Raw genomic sequence first — 20,707 nt, 5'->3', positions numbered from 1 at the left:
CTCACTTTGTATCTGGAGAAAATAGGCCTTTTTGGCTTGCTTACTCTTCCCATATCAAATTAGAAACTGACTCAGTGCTAGTTAAACATTGTTTTGTTAGTGAACACTAACATTTCTAAACCATGTTCTTGCCATGTGTGTCATTTCTTAAGCTTAAATACCATCTTCAATAGTATCTAACACAAAAATGTACTTTTGGATAGCTTTGCCCAAAATGTGTATTCCATTGAACACAAATCCCCAGCAATGGTCTATTAAAATAAGGTTCTAGGGTAAAATAATTGGGAAATAATTCTTATACCTCCAAATCCACCCTTGAAGACTAGCAACACACACAGTAAAGATTCTGAGGAGTCATGTTGTAAATAATCCTATTTAATTCTAACTCATTTCTCAAATTTACTTGGCCCCAAGACCCTTTTGCAGGGGCAGGGAAGAAAAGCACTCCTATAGAATCAGTATTTTTAAGAACATTAGAAAATGATGCATAGGTCCACATCTCATTTGTGTTTCAAGAAACATCTAATGTTACTGCTGCATACCACGGTGGTTATTCTTGGGCATGGTTTAAACATCAATTTGAAGCCATTGAATTACTGGCACAAAATTAGTGGGCAAGGAAATCTGATGTGTACAGTGCTTGGCTTTACTGATGGTTGGGCAAGCAGACAAGGTGGCTTCAGCAAAATATCTCAGTAGGTAGAATCTTAGTTAACTTTCCTTTCATTGCCTTGATATTGCCTTCTGGCTATCAACTGCTATCACAACCCTGCCTATCTATGAATATTCCAAAACTCTCCCATAGTACATCTCCACTTCTACTCTGTCAACATTCTTACTTCTATAGTATAAGGTATTAGGAAAGTAACTACTTGGGACATTTACTGAAAATAAAGCTTTCTTACTGAAACATTTATTGCTAAGTTTTGCTTGCCTTCTTCCTCTCTTCAGCCAACCACTTCCACATGTTCAGCCCCATAAGCTATTGCATATTTTATTGGAGTTAGCTGTTGCCTGTCATTTTTGCCCCTTGTTGATTTGATCTTACACGTTCATTTTATGCATACCTCACAGCTTGTCATCTTTTATATAGTTTGATTTTGACTTGATTAAAAGCATATTCCACATGATATAATAGAGAACATGTGTTAATTTAGAATTCTGTAAGATGTCTGACCCCCACCACTGAATTGTATGACCCTTGCTTGGCTCCATCCCTGATTCAGGTTAAAATAGTTAACATCTGAAGTTGCATTGTAAAGATTCTCCTTATATAAAATGATATTTCCACTAGTCTTTGGCATGCCATATAATTTAGTTTTTATTTTTGGTCATGCAGTAATACTGTTAACATCTTTCCAGTAGTCATATTTTCCAAATGAAATAGCTCTATCCCATAGTACTAGATGCTTACTAAAATGTGTCAAGAAAAATCTGTATTCAGTACCTAATTTTTTCTTTCCCACCCCGTATCTGCAGTGTTGTATAATTCCCATTGTGACAGTGCTTTTGGGTCTTCTTGTTCTGTCCCAGTTTTGATACCCATTGAGTTTGGTTTTGTTGGACTTTTTTATTTTCAGACTGGCTTAGATTTCTTGTAACCATTGTATCTCTTCTTAAGGAATTAAAATGCTTATTAATAATTGTTAATGGTATTTTTCTGAGATACTTTTACCTGAAAAGACAGCTCATGTGTAATACTGATACCTTTTGTTTTTATTCACTGTCTTTTTTTTCTTTTTTTGGTGGGCGGAGTGCAAGGGATTGAACCCAGGGGTGCTTAACACTGAGCTACCCTCCCAGCCCTTGTTCACATTTTATTGAGGCAGGGTCTCACTGAGTTGCTAAGGCTGGCTTTGAACTCACGATCCTCCTGCCTCATCCTCTTCAAGCTACTGTGATTACAGGCAAATACCACCACACCCAGCTCTACCCACTGAATTCAAAGGTCACATTATTCGAGGTGCCATTACTGCTTGCCTCTCAATAAATACTTAAACCACACGTTATTCACCGCAATAGAGCAATATTTCTGACAAGCAGTAATAAAATTAGTCCCCACTAGCAACTTCTCATGGGATGCTTGATGTGACTTTTTTAGTTGTGAATCCGAATTTAAAACTAGAAGAAAAAAATATCTAATACCATAATCCATTTTTTCAGAAAGAAAATATTTGGAAAAACTGAGTGACTTTCCTCAAATCATAAATTAGTGGTACCACTAGGACTAAAATCCAAATCTGTTTCCATTCTGCATATTTATTCTTTTTGTTATGACCTTGTTTTCGAAGTTCTTTTGTCTCTGCAGTAATCATTTATACCACATTATTTCAAGTTGTTTTAAAATGCTTCATCCGAGTGCTTTCTCTTTGAGTTTCCTTACCTGTAAACGTCAATAGCCAGTTTTTGCTTACCTATTGTTTTTCATCTTCATTCCTGCTAAATGTTGATTTATGTTCATACCCATTCTTATAATTTTGGTTGTGTCCTCAAAATGCCATATACCTGTATGGAAAGCTAATATTCCAACAAACCACTGAGATATTTCTTAGTACCCACCTTCTTGACATTATTTAGATAGAACATATTACAGAGTTTGCTTCATTCATCCAGAAATTTTGTTATTGCACAAATCTAGGTTTTGTCCATCCATTCATTGAGTAGAAGTAAAAGGTCTTATTGATCCAAAAGTGGAATAAGTTGAATCTGCTGGACTGCTTAGTTTTGTTTTCTGGGATGAGCTCAAAAAAGGTCTTTTCTAAATGTTTATTAATCTTGCCAGATAGATTTTAAACTAATCTTTAACCAGCATTTTAAAAACTTATTTGAAATAATTATAGATTCATAGAATGTTGCAAAGATAACACAGAGAAATCCCCTATTCCCCAAGATACATCTTACATAATTAAGGTACAGAATAAAAACCAGGAATATGATATTGGTATAATATGTGTATATAGTTCTATATTACATGTAGAATTAGGTAACTACCACTGTAAAAAACATACAGAACTCTTTCATTACGATAAAGAACTCCCTTAATAGTCACATTCCACTCTCCCCAACTGTCGTTTATCCATAGAACCTCTAATATCAATGTTTTAAACACTTAATATCAGTAGTATCCCAGTTATATCAACACAATTATAATATCATGGGATTAGACTTTCCAAAATTTCAAATTTCCAGAATTCAGGCTTCTGTCCACAGTGTCTTTACCTACCCAGGAATATTTTTTTTTAAAAGGAAAAGATGACATGTTGATATTAAAATTCTAAAAAAAAACCACAAAAACACAGGTTGTTCCTAAAAGTTGCCCACAGCATTCCAAAACTAGAAAAACCAAAAAATTTTTTTCCTTTTAAGAATATTCTTAAAATGAAATGAATACTCATTTTTAAAATGTTTTTAAACTACCTTCCATTTTATATAAACATTTGCTTATTTTACCTTTATATTTGGCAGTTATGAAAATTTGAAACCTAGAATAGTCAAATAAGTTCTGAAAATTTTTTTAGTGCTTTATTTTAAAAATTAAATTCTGTTATCAGATAAGTAATTGATAAGTCAGAGAAGTTTTTTTTTTAATGTAAGTCCCATCTATTCGCTCATAATTTCTTTTTGGAAAATCATAAACTTAGAGACCTTGGACTTTAAACCTTCTCATTTTATAGGGAGATCACTAAATTAACTGAAATATACAAAGGTCATACAACTAGTTACTTACTGGTTACTTAATGTTGAACAACCCAAATCTCATTTTCAGTATGGTACTTTCTCTAATATGCTATATTTTATCTGTTAAGAAAGTTTAAATGACCAGTCATTTAAAATAAATTTAATCACTTCTTAGTGAAAAAAGTCCATGAGTTTTTAAAATATTTTCTTATTGATCAAGCTAATAGTTTGACAGAATCAGTTCATGAATTTGTTTTAAAATGTAAAGATAATCCCATTTCTGAGGTGAAGTTTTTTTTTTTTTAATGTCAGTAAGCTGTACTGTTTATAAATCTTGCAATTTCAGTTTGTGTTATGTTTGTAGGTAACCTTCTGAAATTGTAAATTATCCCAATTTTTGTCTTTAGGTACTTTGTTGCCTAGTAGTCTTATTGTAATAGTTTTTTATTTTGCTTTGTTTATTAAGGATTCTTTACGTTGCTACAACCTGTACTGATTAATTTTGATTTTTTGGTTTTCAACTCTAGGAGTCTCTACCACCCGTCCAGTTTGACTGGAGTAGCAGTGGCCTTACTAACCCTTTAGATGGTACGTCTCTCCGTAGAGCCTCTAGCACCAGAGCTAGAGTTAAGAAAGCTACAAAGTTCAGACAAACTTCTCTCTGCTGATTTCCCTTTTTGTTTGAACATAACTTATCTTTGGAAATTCAGGCTTTCTTTCTAAATAGTAATTGCTCAAGAGACCAGCTGTTTACTATTATTAACAGTATTTATGGTAGTAGCAAGGTACAATTTTAGCTTCTTTATCTTAGGTCAAAAATAAGCTTATTTTTTACAGATATCTAGATAGCTTAAATGATATTTTAACTAGGACTGATTTATTTCAATTTTTTTTTGTAGTTTTAATTTACGGAATTTTCTTGAATGCAAAGTCTTAACGGCTAGAGGCTGCTTCAAAGCACAATTATTTAACCAAAAACAATGTGCAGATCCATATTTATTGACTCAAAGTAGTTTTCAGATTTAATATTTTATAGAGCACTTATATGCAAATGTAAAATGAATGATTTTCATGATCCTTTTCTAAAATTTATCTCCAAATGCTAGTAGGTAGTTCCAGAAAACATTGGTTTTGCTTATAGCTTTAAAAGAAAAATCTGAAAATGGAGTAACTTATTCTAGTAATGTGAGGTCTTTAAAATAACACAGAATACTAGTTTCTAGTGTTCACACCACAGGTTTTCAGTGGACCCTAAGATATAATTGTTCCTACTCCTTGTGCTGCTTAAGTTTGAGCCTTTGTCCAGAATATCTGTCATTATTATCATCTCAATGGCAGTTGTCATTGCCATTGTCTAAAACACCATCAGTTTTGCCTTATAGTGTAGGTCCTAGGATATCTGGAAGCATGTCTGGTGTCTTTAGTCAAATCATCATGCTTTTTATTAAAACTTCTTTAAATGTATCTATTTCTGATTACTGTTTCAGAGTTAAAGGGGAACAGTACAGCTTGAGGTTGCACATCAGGGTAGGGCTGTTTCAGAGTTAAAGGGGAACAGTACAGCTTGAGGTTGCACATCAGGGTAGGGCAGTTATGACATTCCTTATGATTTTATTTTAAACTAAGTTAATGTATGGTGCGTGTCCTGAAACTGACAACTTTGTCATTTTTTAAAAACACCATTAATTAGAAACCAGTATTACTAACGTGAAAGATTGATTTGGGCATGTATAGTGAGTGATTTAATGTTGGGTTGAGATTAAAGTATTGTTTCCCTTTAACGGGTACGCTTTCCCCTCGATCTTTCTGGTATGGCTTCCAGTTTTGATTGAAAGAACTGAACTCCTAACTAAAACCTTACTAAGTGTTACGTTCTTTACATTGTACATGAGAAAGTGTACATTGAATTAAATTGTTACTTTAGAAATGTCCTTAGTAATGAAAAACTAATACTGTACATGTTGTTTTAATGTTGATTTTTTAAAATGTGTAATGACTACTAATTATAACCTGCATGTTCAAGTGTGTGTCTTACCCCTTTTTACACATAACCCCTCCTCCCTTGGCTTACCTTCTGTGTGGCTGCCTACCAACACGGTCACTGAATTTCAAGCTAGTGGAGGTTCCACTCTTCTGAACCTTGATTTCTTTGGGCCCGTGGATGACAGTAGCTCTAGCAGCAGCACCACAATCCCAGGTCAGCAGAGTGTTAAAACCACAATTCTAGTTAATTTACTAAAAGCATGACCACAACACTTGACTTTCCTATAAACAAGGAAACAAGTAGACTGCATTCTCCATAATGTCTTTTTAATACTTTTCTTTCATCTATCTGTTGTTATTTTCTGTTATCTGAATACAAGTGACTTGTATGAGATATTTTTTAGGAAAAACTTTTTTAGAGTGTAATAGAGGTAGCAATAATATAGTCCTAATGTCCTTAGACAGTTAAAGGCAAGATTTTTCCTCCCATAAGTAGATAATGTGAGGTTTTTATATGTTTATTTTTTAAAGCATATTCTATAAAGCCACTTGAAAAAATAGACTTGAGATATAAGAATATTTTAGTACACATAGAAACTTTACATTGTAGTACCTCTGATAATATAACTTTGAAATTCTAGCATTTTAGTTTATTAGTGCTGTTAAATATATATTTAGGTTCCAGAATGCTGGAGTTAGCACACATCTACATAGAACTATTATTGTTTTTATGTAGCTCTTAAATCAAAAGTATACTGTTAGTTTTCCATGGAGAAAAAAAAATGTTAACAAATTTAATAGTAGAAAAAATTGCTATGAGATACTAAAAGTAAGAAATTAAAACTTACTGGAGTGCCTGTTAATATTTAGCCCTGCAAAAGTTCAGTTCATTGACCAAAGAACTAATGTACTTTGTCATTTATAACTGAATAAAGGATTAAAATTTTAATGGCATTTTTATGTTTATATTTGTTTAGTATGATTTTAGTGAATCCCTGTCATTCCTAATTGTGATCTGGTACTCATGCCACATTGATCAACAGGCAGCCACTGGGGTGCTATATAGATGCCAATACTTAAAATGCATAGTGAGGATCCCTTTCTGTGACCACTAGTGAACAGTTTCACAGCCAGCCTGGTTCCTGAGATTTTGCTGGTTTTGTTTTGTTCCATCAGATAACCCACCCAACCCACTTCCAACAGTTTAGGAACATGATGGGATATGGAGGTTATGACAGTCAACTAAAGGTGAACCTGGAACATAGGATGCCCTTTTTAAAAAATCTGATAGGGTAATCTGATCCTGTTACTGGGAAGTTCCAAAGTCCTCTGGTACAGAATGACAGGATTCCTCAAATCTAAGTTCCTGGATATCATTTTGTTGTTAATTTTGCAAGCATACCAAAAAAACCAATTTGTGTCTGGTTTTGACTTAAAACTGATATTTTACTGTTTACTTAAATTAATTCTAAATATATCTGATCTATGGAATGACCTGGGTGAGCTAAAGTTGCCTGACATTTTATAATACTTAATTGGGGGGGGGAGGTGAGCAACCAAAAACTTGTATATCACTTTCCTTATTACTATGTTCCCAAGAATTAATCATCAGGGTCCCATGTTAAATTTGTTCTCAAGTTTGTTTTGTCACCAAGTATTACAGTTTAAATGAGGTCACTTTGCTTTTGGATGCCTAAAATCCTGATTTAGTTTTAATTTTTGCTTACATTTCAAACTCATTTAAAAAAATTCATAGAAGCACAAATAAACTGGCCATATAACGAAGTATAGAAATGGCCTAATAATCAGCCTCAGTGTTCACAGCTGCAAGAAGAGTAAGCCGTTTCAGAAGCTTAGTGCTATAGTAGAAGTGAAATCAACGTGGTCAAATGCAATCCTCATTACTTTGGAACCTTTTAAATATTTCTGTTCACTATTTTCATTAATATGCTCTAGCTGCTGTATAAATTGGTTATAATAAATTTGCTTTGGCTTCTTTTTATTGCTATTGGGTTTTGTTAAAACTTACATCAAGCTACAGGTACCAACACTTTAGTATTCCACGTCACCACTTGCTTGCACTTTTTCTGACTTGTTTCTGGGAAAGTCATTTTGTCTTAGCTTGCAATTAATTATTTTGTGTGTGATTCTTAGGAGGTTGGCATAGAATTTGGTTGGCTAGCTTTAATTATGTAAATAAACTATGCCTCATTAAGGTTGTGTTTAAAAAAACTTGCATTAAAAAAATTACTCTCTAATTACTAGTGTACAATAGGAAGTTGTCTTGTTTCTTTTAAAAAACATTGATGGTTGTGGTTTCGGGGGGTGGGGGGTGTTTTTTTTTTTTTGTTTTGTTTTTTTATTTGGGGAAAAGGTGTTTGGGGCTGGAAAAAGGGATGATTTGTCATTTTTTTAAATTTTCATCTGCCACTTCATTATTTGACAGCCAAGTATCCAGTATTTTATAAAACCAACTAAGTTTTAGTGGCATTTTTCTGTTGCCAGTCAGAATGCACTTTTTTATTCTGTATTATACTTGGATATCAGCTTAAATTTTGTGGTTGATTGAAATGTAACCTTTACCAGCAGAGGAAGTGCACTGAGTTCATTTTGTCCCTTTACAGATAATTTCCAGGTTTTACATTGTAACTGCAATCCATATACTTACTATAAAAAATAAATTTCCTTTTTAGACATACTTTGAAATGTACCTTAATGAAATATTAAGAACTTGGGAGAGTCAACCTACATTTTCTATAGCCTTCCTCCCTTGTTGGATTTGGTAACTGTGGAAGCTGCTTTTGCTTAATTTCTGTAAACATCTGAGATCTGTTTAAATTTGGTGGTCATCTACAGAACCGGTTAATAGAAGCCAATTCCTGATTCTTTTTCCTTAACCTTGAAATATCCTGAAAGGAGGGAACTTACAAATATATGCATTATAATTTTGTCTGATCTTGGAGGCCTGTTTAAAGAAATAAGAGAAATTAGACACAATAGTATGTACCTGTAGCCCAGCTACTCACAAGACTGAGATAGGAGGATCACTTTAGCCCCGCAGTTCAAGACAGCCTAAATAAAAAAATAAAGAAAGAAAGAAAAATGAAAATTTAAGATATAAAACATTTCTTTTTACTATCTGTTTTTCTGTTATACCCTGAAACTCCTGAAGTTTCTGTTCACGTAATTTGCTGATAATAGGGAGAAAGTTTACCTTGGGTATAAAATAGTTAACTTTTCAGTAGTAATTATTTAATAATATAAATCTATTACATAGGAAATATTTAAAAAATCATAAATTGTTAATTTTAGTGAATGTAGATGGGGGAAGGTTTTAGGTAGATTTTTACAGTAAACCTAAACCTCTTTAATTCATATTCCTTTTGACTTACTATAGATTTTTGAACTATTGGCAACCAGACAAAGATGAGAATACAGAAATACAATAAACCCTGGAGAACTTTTTCATTTTAAAAAGTTGTCTTTTTATTTGCTTTTTCTGAAAATATTTTATTCTCCCCACCTTTTAACCTAAAGAAAGAATAGTGTGGTATATATTTAGTAATTTGATGCTTTGAATAATAATAGTTCTTGTCTATCTATCTATCTATCTATATATATATATATATATATATATATATACATTTTTTTTTTTAAATCAGGTATTGAACCAAGGGGTGCTTAACCACTGAGTGACATCTCCAACCTTTTTTTATTTTTCATTTTAAGACAGGGTCTTGCTATGTTGTTAAGGCTGCTTTGAACTTGGTGATCTTCCTGCCTCAGCCTCCCAAGCACTGGGATCATTGTCATGCACCACCATGCCCAGCAGATAGTCTGAACTAACCAAATCAATTATCATGTTTGAAAGTTTATATTAACTTCCAAATATTTTGCTGTGGAAGAAAATAATGAAAAAAAAAACTAACTTGTTAGGAGATTGGGAGAAAAGAGGGTTTTAAAATTAAGTTAATAAGACAATTTGAAAATTGGGAATGTCGCATTATATAATAAATCATATGCATTCTGTTTATAAAACAGAGACTTTTGCTGATGCAATGGTGCACATCTATAATCCCAGCTGAAGTAGGAGAATTGCACATTTAAGGCTAGTTTCTGAAACTTAATGAGACCCCCTCTTTTAAAGGGCTGACGATGGCTCAGTGTTAGAGCATCCCTGGGTTCAAACCCCAGTACAAAGTAACAGGAGTGGGGGTTGTATTTTACAAATTCTCCAAAAAGTAAAATTTCTAATTTAAAAAATAAGCACAGTATTACAGTGTTTTAAAGCTCTATTGTGCTTGTAAAAGGCTCAGATGTTTACAGAATACTACTCTTGCATCTTGGATTGTGACTAATTAAGTAACCTCTGCAGCTTGCCATCACTGACTGTCATTTTATACTATAAGGTGTGGATCCAGAGTTGTATGAATTAACAACTTCTAAGCTGGAAATCTCCACCTCAAGCCTCAAAGTGACTGATGCATTTGCAAGACTCATGTCCACAGTAGAGAAGACAAGCACATCTACCAGGTAAAAAGTTAGGGTCAATTAAACCCTCATTTTGAATTCTGAGTTAAAACAATCCAAAGGGAAAAGCACGTAAGTTGGCAGTCTTTCAATATATTGTTTTAAAATTCACTTTATAAAAGCCAATAGATGTCTAAATCCAGAACATAGTATCAAATTATGCTTAATTATTAACTTTACTAGAGAAGAGTTATTTCATAAGAAAGGACTAAACAGATATGATTTTATTTCTCTCCCCCACCCCACTTTGTAGAGACTCTTTCTCACTGAAGCCATTGTAGAAACATTTATAATTCATAATTACTGGGAACACCATAATCTTAGGATCACCTAGACTGATCTTTTTTCTTCCAGGCTAAGACAGAGAATAGCCACTTGTATTTTCCAAAAGCTTGTTGATCTGCATCTATGATTTGGGACATGAAACCTTCCTTTACCAAGCTTCTTTGGACCCTCTTTAAGGGCATAGCCTTTAGAAAAACTGTATCTCAGAGTTGGAACCAAAACCAAGGATTATCACTTGGGCCTTATGTTGAGAATTTAGAAAACCCTTAGTTTTATATAATTAAATGTTGGAATAATGTATTGCTTTGACATATTAACCACAAGAACAAGCCAGTTCCTAATAGAAATGTAATTATGAGCCAGGAAATCACTAGCCTAAGAGCAATATTAGTTGGTTGGCAGGCCAGCTCTGCTTCCCAAATCCATAATTCATCCGCATTTTAAAAAAGAATAGTTACCTGCTATTTGCCCACTTTGAGAGACGTTTTAGTGTCATCGTGTTAAATTCAGAGTTACCCGTTAAAGTCAGTTCTTTTATAGAAAATTGATTTTTTCCCTTTTTGATGTATGAAATGCTGTTTTAAAATGTAAGCTTGAATGACCATTGCCTTTTAAACTTTATTGTGTGTTTATATCCATTCATTCAACAGGTATTACTACATATAATTTTAAAAACTGTTTATTTTATGAGTACCCTTAACTTTTCCCTAGAACAGGTTTGTAACATAAGTCCTTTTTTTAAAAAATATTTTTAGTTATAGATGGACACAATACCTTTATTTTGTTTAGTTTTTTTAATGTGGTGCTGGGGATCGAATCCAGTGCCTCATGCATGCTAGGCAAGCCTTCTACCACTGAGCCACAACCCCGCCCATATAGGTTCTATTTTTAAAGTCCACAGAGTCTTTCCATTGTTCTTATTGCCCCTTGTCATTGTAGTATGCCCCCTGGCACTGCCAAAGCCGCCTTTTAAATGAAAATACTTGTAAATTGCAGTTCCTGTGGACTTTAGGCTTCTTTTTTTCTCTTTCTAAACAAACCATTTCTTCAAGTTGAAACTTTCACACAGATTTCTGATTGATTTTGTTTTCTGTGTAATCTAAAAAGAAATGTACATTTGACTTTAAAAACAACAGAAGCCTACTGCCTTTGTTGTCTGGCCTTTTCCCTTCTATTTCTGGGACAACCCTACTGTTTGCTCACATTTTTCCCCCTGCAGTCTCACTAACTAAACTGCAATAGTTTTGGAAATCCCAATGTTGAGAATTCATTTTTTGTACCATTAGGAGGAGCTCTAAACCACTTTGCTGGCTTGCTCTCCTAATTTTTAAAACTTATCCTGCAAACTACACTAGGGAACATCTGACACTTATCGTTTTTAAGAAGTTATTCTCCTTTTATGTAAGGGTATTCTGAACTAGAAGAAAGCACTAAAACTACAGCGTACATCCTGGAGGTAGTAGTACAGCTGGATTGCATTACTTTCTAGTTCTTGTCCAACTTTGTATTTTGTTTCAAGGAATGTATATTGTTTAAAAATAAATAAGTACATGCCATTTGCACCTGAGAAATGCAAATATCAATTCTTAGTATTAGAATTTAAGGTCTTATTCTATAACATATCTCCATGAGTGATTTTTAATTGTGCAAAAAAGAGGCAGGTGGCATATATAATTTCAGAAATTTTAATTTTCAATATTTTGGTTGTTTTTAGCTTTCGTTTCATTTTTCTTTTTGTTTTGAATAAAATATAGAAAGTAAAGCTCACCAAAATTGTCTCACATATTGACAAAACAGAAGATAGAGTGAATAAGCTTTGTGAGGGCCTGTCAGATAAGAAAGGGTTAAACAGTGGTTAAACCAGACATAGCATGCCCATAATCCCAGCTACTTGGGAAACTGAGGCAGGAGGAAAGAAAGTTCAAGGCCAACTTAGGTAACTTAGCAAGACCCTGTCTCAAAAAAGGAAGAGGACTGGAGATATAGCTCGGTGGTAGAGTGCCCCTGGGTTCAGTATCCAATATCACAAAAGAGAGAGGAAAGAAGGAAAGAAACAGTGATTGACGTAAAGGAAATTTGACATGGAACAAACAGCATCCTACTCTTCTCTAAGTATCTTTTTTTTTTTAATTATTTTTAGATGTTGATGGACCTTTGTTTTATTCATTTATTTATTTATGGTGCTGAGAATCAAACCCAGTGCCTCACACATGCTAGGCAAACACTGTACCACTGAGCCACAATGCCCGCCCTCTAAGTATCTTTAAATAACTTAAACACACACATGTTCCTCTCTTTTCAGTACATAGGTTGTGAATATAACTTCTCACTAAGAATGCAAATTCTTAGCTTTAAAATAGTTGCATCTTCTTTTCCTTCCTAAAATAGATAAAATCATTTAACTTACATCAATGGGTGACCAGCTGGTTAATCTAATTGATGTTTCTACAAACCAAAGGACTAGTTATAAAAGGGATACTTTTTGTCTTTTTATTGATATAATTCATATACCACAAAATCTACCTTTAAGATATATAATTCAGTAGGATTTCATATATTCACAATGTTGTACAACTAATTCTAGAACATTTTTATCATATCCTCTCCCCAAAAAATGCCCTGTACCCATTAGCAGACACTTCCTATACCTTTCTCCCTCTATTCCTTAGCAGTCTCTACTCTGCTTTCTATCTGTGGATTTGCCTACTCTGTTTCCTATAAATTGAATCCTATAACATGGCCTTATATGTCTGGCTTCTTTGCAGTTTTAAGTTCATCCGTGTTGTGGCATATGTCAATATTTAATTCCTTTTTATGATTACACGGTTGTATAATATTCTCTGGTATGGAAAAACATGTTTTGTTTATTAATAGGTTATTTTGCTATTTTTAGTATATGTGCTGCCAGAGTGAGCATCATTTTCACTTTTTGAATGTTAGGAGTAATGCTGCTATGAACATTTGTATACAAGGACGAATGTTTTAGATTCTCTTGCAAGTGGATTTGCTCCATCATATGGTAATTTTATAATTAATCCTTTGAGGAACTGCCAAAGTTTTCCAAAGTTGATGGCACTGTTTTATATTCTCAACAACAGTATATGAGCATTTCAATTTCTCAATTCTCACCAGTACTTGTTATTTTGGATATAGCTACCCCAGACAGTGTGAAGTGGTATCCCATTGTTGTTTTATTTATGGTACTGGGGATTTAATCCAGGAACACTGTATCACTGAGCCACGTCCCCAGCCATCCTTTTCATTTTTTAAATTTTGAGACAGGGTCTCACAAAGTTGCTAAAGCAAGTTCAAGGCCACCTAGCCTCCTGCCTCATTCTTATAGCTAGGTGGAATTTCAGACTTGAGCCACTTAGTCCTCCATTATCATTTCATTTGAATTTCCTGAGAAATATTTGCCTATTTTTTATAATTTGTAACAGTTCTTTGTTACAAGTGCTGGACTTTTATCAAATATATACATTGCAAATAGTGTCTCCCATTCTGTAGGTTGTCTTCACTTTTTTATAGTATCCTCTGAAGCACAGATGTTTCTAAATTGTGATGAAATTGAATTTTTATGTATAATATTTTTTTATTTATGCTTTAGGTCTAAGAAATCATTGCCTAATTCAAGGTCAGGAAGATTTACATCTAGGTTTTTTCGGAGTTTTATAATTCCATCTCTTAAGTCCTTGATCAACTGAATTAATTGATCTTTTTTAATTAATTTAATTAAAGAATTAATTAATTCTTTCTATGGCATGAGGTGGGGGGACCACAATTTTTTTTTTTTTTTTTGGCATATGGCTATTCACTGTCCTAACACATTTATTTTGAAAAGACTACTCTTTCCCCCATTGAGAGATCTTGGCATGCTTGTGTAAAAAAAAAAAAAAAATTTTTTTATTGTTATAGGTGTTTATTTCTGGAATCTTAATTGTATTCTGTTGACAAAAAGGGCAGATCTTAGTTAGAAAAGACATAGATAAAAATTGGGTTATGGCATGTAAATTTTGTTTTTCAAGTCTTCCTCAAGCATTTCTTTTTTCTTACATTCTAAGAAGACTAGCTTATATAAGTGTACAGTGATTAAAACAAATGCTCAAACTATAAATTATGTGAGCTTTTTAAAATTTTTAAATACAACTTCATATTGCCTCTGAAATAAAACAATTGATACAAACCTGAGAAGTAATCTTTACCAAAACTTTGTTAAAAAATTTCTGTGCTCTCCTTTCCCACACCCCAGCTGCGCTCCACAAATGGAGAAGTTCAATTGGGTGCAATTTGTTATTTTTAAATAGCCTTTTTTACTACAGAAGCAGTAAGGGATATTCTAGGAAGTTATTCTTTCAAGTCTTTTCATGCAAATATGCATGCATGTCTTTTTTACACCAAAAATTATATTTTGTGTAGTGATATGGGAGTCAAACTCAGGGCTTAATGCATGCTAGGAAAGAGTGAGCTATATTCCCAGCTCCCAAAATGAGATTTTATAATCCATCCTGAATGGAATCATGGAATCAATCTTTATAATCAATGATATATATTTGCCAATTTTAGTGAGTTTTTATTTCACGAAATACCCAGACTGTATTCATGTTTTTCCAAAAATATCCTGCTTTATACAAACCAATATTCAGTTCAGGATAATTATATCTAGACATTATATCTCTTATGTCCCTTATAACCTAGCATATCTCCCCTTTTGTTTTTTTGTTAATATTAGCTTGTTAAAAAGACTAGTCCAATGGACCTACAGAATGTTCTAAGCTTTCGAGTTGTCCATTTGCTTCCCTAAAGTAGTATTTATTAAATTCTCTATTCTCCCAATTTCCTATGAATACGAAATTACATCTAAAGGGCAGACATGATGTATGGAGTACATCATAGGTGTTATGTCACAGAAGATACCTGACATTTGGCTGACTACATTGTTAATGATGATACTGTTCATTGGTGAAAGGCTGATCTTTTCCATTCTAGATTGTTTTTCACATTGAGACTGGAAAGTAATGTTAGCAGTTGAACATTGGAATGATGCAAATATCCACTTCTTCAAAAATCCATTGAATAGTTATGCCACCATTTAAGTGCAATGGAAAAATGTATATTTTAATCAGAAACTATTCTGTTCTTCTAAAAAACCCTAGAAATTAGTTCAGTGGTTGTTCTACTGATATGCCTCAAGCTATTGAACTAAAAGTCTGTTATTAGGGGCTGGGGTTGTGGATCATCGGTAAAGCGCTCGCCTAGCAGGTGCAAGGCCCTGGGTTCGATCCTCAGCACCACATAAAGATAAACAAAATAAAGGTTGTGTCCAATGACAACTAAAAAAATAAATATTCTTTTTAAAAGTCTGTTAGATTTTTTATTCATTCTATAAAGTCTTATTTCAGCCTTTTCAGAATTAGTAACAACAGAAAAGTCTAGGTATTAAGTGAAGTCCTGCATCTAATCTTTTTAATTTCACCACTAACTTCCTGCTCACTGTCCAAATATAAAATATTTAGGTGAAAGAAACAACTTGTGTCATATCTAATAGAGTACTAATTGTCCTTTTTCAGAAAAGAAAATTGGGCTGTCCAGAATCCATTTAAAATCATCTTTGGTCTAAAATTAATAATATATATGACTATAACTATTCCTTCAATATATTGGACATCCTAGGAAAAAATGCAGTTTGGATTCAATTGTGTGCTCCATTTGGGCTACGTACACTAGGACAACCTGACTCTCCAAGAGTTCTTCACATCTGTTTTAGGTGCCAAATTGGTCACTTCTCATGGGAGTTGGAATGGTATAGTAAAATAGACTTCATCTACAAGACCCATAAGATTAGAAATGGCCTCCCCTGGGTTCCTTCCTGCAGCCAGTCTTCATGCTGCTTGCATCTCAGCTGGCTGAAGGCTCTCTTTCCTGGAATTTCCCACTGGGGATAAAGAAAGCCTGAGGTTAAAATGACAAGCCTTGTGCCACACACATTTTATGTGAAGATAATTTTGGAAGTTTCACAGGGGGCAGTTTGGAATCCAGTCAGGCCAAATGTTTTTAGGGCTTTGTAACTAATATTTCAGTGGAGTAGCATGTTAAAATTATGGCTGGGTAGATGCTTTTAGCCTTAAGCTGTGAGCTGTACACATGTACATATGAATATCCATAAGCACATGCCTTGCTTTAATAAACATACAAAAACAGGCCTTGTGTTTCTGTTCACGAAAGAGTTGGCATCTGGCACAGGAAGCATAGAACGCAGAAGTACAACCTTCAGGATCTAGCAGAAGAAAAGATGGTTGAATACCTGAAAGTTTAGTTAGAGCACTCGGGGGGGTGTAGTGAGGGCTCTATGAGGTGTTACAAGAGCTGCTTACCTAGAAAGGAGATGTTTAGTCAGTTTTTTCGATGCTGCAACTGAAAGACCCCACCAGAACAATGATAGAGAAGGAAGGATTTATTTAGGGGCTCACAGTTTCAGAAATCTCAGTCCCTAAGTGGCTGGCTGAATTCCTAGAGGTTCAACGTGAGGCAAGATATCATGGTAGAAGAGTGTGGCAAAGGGAAGCAGCTCACATGATAATCAGGCAACAGAGAGACTTCCACTCACCAGATACAAACATATACCCCAAAGCCATGCCCCTGATTCCCACCACCTCCAGCCACACCGTACCACTTCAGTTTACACTCAGTTAATCCCTATCAGGGGATTAAGACTCTTTACAACCCAGTCATTTCTCCTCTAAACCTTCTTGCACTGTTTTTCACATGTGAGCTTTTGGGAGACACCTCATATCCAAACCATAAGAATGGATTTCCTCTCATTTGACCTATTGTAAAGTCCCATTAATGTACTTTCTTTCTCATTTGTTGATAGGAAACCGAAAAGAGAAGAGCACTTGAGTGAAGAAGCTATCAAGGTGATTGCCAGCCTTCCTGACTTGACATTCATGCATGCCAAGGTGTTGATGTTCCCAGCCACATTAACACCTTCCACCAGCTCCCAGGATCAAGCAGACTGATAACTGATGTGAACTGGACAGTTTCAAATGCTTTCTCTCCTCCTCCCTTCCCTACCATCAAAAGCATACCTGCTTTAATTAAAGAAAATTCAAGTTCAGCTGATTTGTTGGTAAGCCGCACTAGAAAGGTATACATAGTAATGTATATTTATTTACATACTGAAGTCCTAAATTTATATTAGAAAACATGTAAATAATCGGGGGTGAACATTTTTGAAGATTTATTCTTTTTGTGTTGCTGGGGTGTATACATTTATGTCTTTGTGAAATACACTGGTGGTGTCCTTCTTACAAAACTTTTGAAATAAAAAAATTAAAAACTCAAAGCTCCACTGTCTGAAATCCCCTTCAGTCTTTTCAGATTGCATTGAATGTCCTCTTCATTTTTCATATCATATGTTGAATCACTTTTGCTGTCATAAATAAGCCCCAAAGTCCCTATTTAATTTTTTTATTTGTGTGTGATGGGTTTGTTTCAGATCTGGCTTTTGTTATCAATTTTGGGCTCTTTTTTAATCTTTTCAATCTGGCATATTGCTGTTTGACCTTTTGCAAGGTACTTCATCGAAAGCTCTTTTGTTATAGGGTATAGATCATTGTCAGAACTTGATTGGAGGGGTTTAAAAAGATTGTGTCTGTTTTAAATCAGTTTGATTTGGAGAAGGACCAAATTATATGAATGTCTTACAATGAAATTTACTTGTTACTGATTTTTTTTTTTTGGTTCTATCGTACCACTAGTTTTTGAGGATTTTGCACAGTGTAAAATGACATAATCATAGATTGCTATGGTTTAGGCTGTATATACAGTAAAACTATGGGTTTTAAATGTTTGGGGAAATTCCTATGGAAAAAAAAAAAGACATGTAGAAGAACCTCTAACAAGGTTAATGTGCATGCCCAAGGTCTTTTGAGATTTCAGTGTGTAAATTTCCTTTTAGCTTACACAAAAATAAAATAATTTAAAAGAAATTTTAGCCTGGTGTCTGTGTAACTTTTATATAAGGAAACATTTAATGTGTTTGAATATCAGATTTTATCCAATATTAATGTATTTCAATCCAAAGAAAATCATTTGGTGGACTTCCACTTTGTTGAAATAAGAATTAGAATCTGGCTTATAAGAATTGGATCAGTACTTTTAGTAACTTAGCTATTTTTATATATACAACATGGGATTCTGGAAAAAAATTCCTATCATTATAACATGTCATCACAATATTGGCAAAATTAAATAAGAATTTATAGGAAATTTTTTTTCTTTTCCAAGAAAATGTACAATGAAATTAAGGTGAGCAGATTTTTAGAAATTAATTTTAGATTATTAGATGTTAAATCAGCAAAAAAGTCACATGACCTATCATAAGCTACAGGCAGCCAAGAGTAGCCCACCTTACTCACACTGAAAGTGTTACAGCAGAACTCTTGCATCTCAATCATTGTCAGAGATTTCCTGGTTACCAGGTTATTGCCTAAAGTGATAAGATTCTACTTTCAGCCATTTCCCCTACTTCCTCCCACCAATCCTTTTCATAGAAGGCTTTTCTTCAGAAGTCATATTTCCAATGCCTGAAGAAACTTTCAAATGGAAGAAGATAAAATATTCCTCAGCAGAATTTTACATGTGTCAGTAATTGAAGCTTAAAGAGCTGCTTCTATAGTCTCTGACAACTAAATTGTAATGAACCCACTTACTAGCTGCAATATTGTAAGAAAGTTAATCAACTTCTGAGCCTGAATTATATTAATTCTAAACATGAGAATGATACTACCTACCTCATGGGGTCGATATATTAAATAAAAGACATAAGACACTTATCACATGTATAGACATGGTAGCCACAGCATAACAGCAGCAAACCCTGTGAAGACTCCTAGAGCCTGATAGATTTGAGTAGTCACAGGAGAAGGGATCATTTAAGTGATAATACAGTAACTTACTTTAAAACAATTAGTGACTGACAGAAGTGTTTATAAGATGAATATGCATACTAAATAAATCAGGCTTCCTTTTGTTTGTCATATTGGTCATTGCTGCCTTTGTCACAACAGGTACATCAATACTGGATTGTCTTAGGTTAAAGGCAGTGCTTTAGTACTGAGGCCCAAAACTGTTCTCCCTGTTTGAAATTTTTCCAATAGCACTCAGCAGTTGGCTCTGGAAGAGTCTCGGGCACTTCTGGCATCTCTCAAAGGGAGAGCCTGTCATCTGCCCACTTACTTGGTCATCAGCTACTTCTGGCAGCAGCTACTCACTGCCTCAAAGTCAACCAGAAAGACCCTGCAGAATTGGGGAAGGAAAGAAGCCTAGGAGTAGAAGCCCCAGTAGGCCAAATCACACATTAGTTTAGCAATCAACTTCATGTCCCAGGTGCATTAAAGCCAACTCATATGAGGGTCTCATCCCATTTACTGGCCAAATCCAAATAGCCATATATAATTTCCCAGGTTAATCCAAAACAGATTGGGAAGCATAGGAGAAGACTTTCCTAAATTGAGCCACATCACTCCTTATTTATGAGTCATTTCTTACAGAGCAATTTCTTTCTTCTTCATGATTATGTTTCTTATTTAGAACTTGTCATGTTTTTGAATCAAGATTAGGCTTGGCTGAAACAAAAAGCCAAAATACTGCTTTGCATGTAATAATTCTCAGCCTTTTTCACATTTTAATTTCTCTGAAATTGGAATGTGTCATACAGTTGGAAGGAGTGTCTATTTAAATGGCAGTGGTTTCTTAGTGATATATGAAATAATGATGCCTTGTAATCAATGACAAAGCTGATGAAAATAGTAATGGTGGGCTGAAGTGGTAGAAGTTTCCATCCTGTAAAACACTGGAGGAAATCTGCCTTGGGGACTTCATAGGGTCAGAGACTGGAGCACTTAACATCTTGTGTATCCCATCCTCAACATATGGTTTCTACCTTGTGGTCCAACATGATTGTTCAGGATCTGGTCATCATGGAAGAAAGAGTGAAGAAGGGATTCTCTCTCCTGTGAAGGAAACTTTCCCTAAGGGAGACACAGTATTTCCAATCAGAATCTATTCACCAGAACTTAGTAGCCACAAGAGCCTAATAAATACCTTTATTCTGGATCTTTTCTCTAGGTTTTGGCTCTCTTAAAGCAGATGGATTCTGGTAGTAAGGAAGAAGAGAACAGATAATATAGACCAAGCAGAAGTCTGGGCTGCACCTTTCACTTTTCAACCC

General features: G+C 34.3%; 1 protein-coding gene across 7 annotated transcripts in view; it reads left to right on the top strand.

The window, feature by feature from the left end:
- The window catches only part of Aftph (aftiphilin), a 124,704-nt gene extending 106,240 nt beyond the window's left edge, over positions 1 to 18,464 (top strand). For 3 of the 7 annotated variants that reach the window (XM_021724305.3, XM_021724304.3, XM_078029113.1), the window contains exons 7-10: positions 4,206 to 4,266; positions 5,702 to 5,875; positions 10,071 to 10,194; positions 17,348 to 18,464. In XM_021724305.3, coding sequence (XP_021579980.2) covers positions 4,206 to 4,266; positions 5,702 to 5,875; positions 10,071 to 10,194; positions 17,348 to 17,492 — 504 coding nt within the window. In that variant the 3' untranslated portion in view covers positions 17,493 to 18,464. Of the gene's footprint in view, positions 1 to 4,205; positions 4,267 to 5,701; positions 5,876 to 10,070; positions 10,199 to 17,347 lie in introns of those variants that run through there. The other 4 variants (XM_040271308.2, XM_040271309.2, XR_005727477.2 and 1 more) reach the window with 4 other exon arrangements.
- The last annotated feature ends 2,243 nt before the right edge of the window (positions 18,465 to 20,707 follow it).

The sequence above is a fragment of the Ictidomys tridecemlineatus genome, chromosome 12 (genome assembly GCF_052094955.1).
Source record: "Ictidomys tridecemlineatus isolate mIctTri1 chromosome 12, mIctTri1.hap1, whole genome shotgun sequence".
In the NCBI taxonomy this organism is placed as follows: domain Eukaryota; kingdom Metazoa; phylum Chordata; class Mammalia; order Rodentia; family Sciuridae; genus Ictidomys; species Ictidomys tridecemlineatus.
This window is presented reverse-complemented; position numbering and strand designations above follow the sequence as displayed.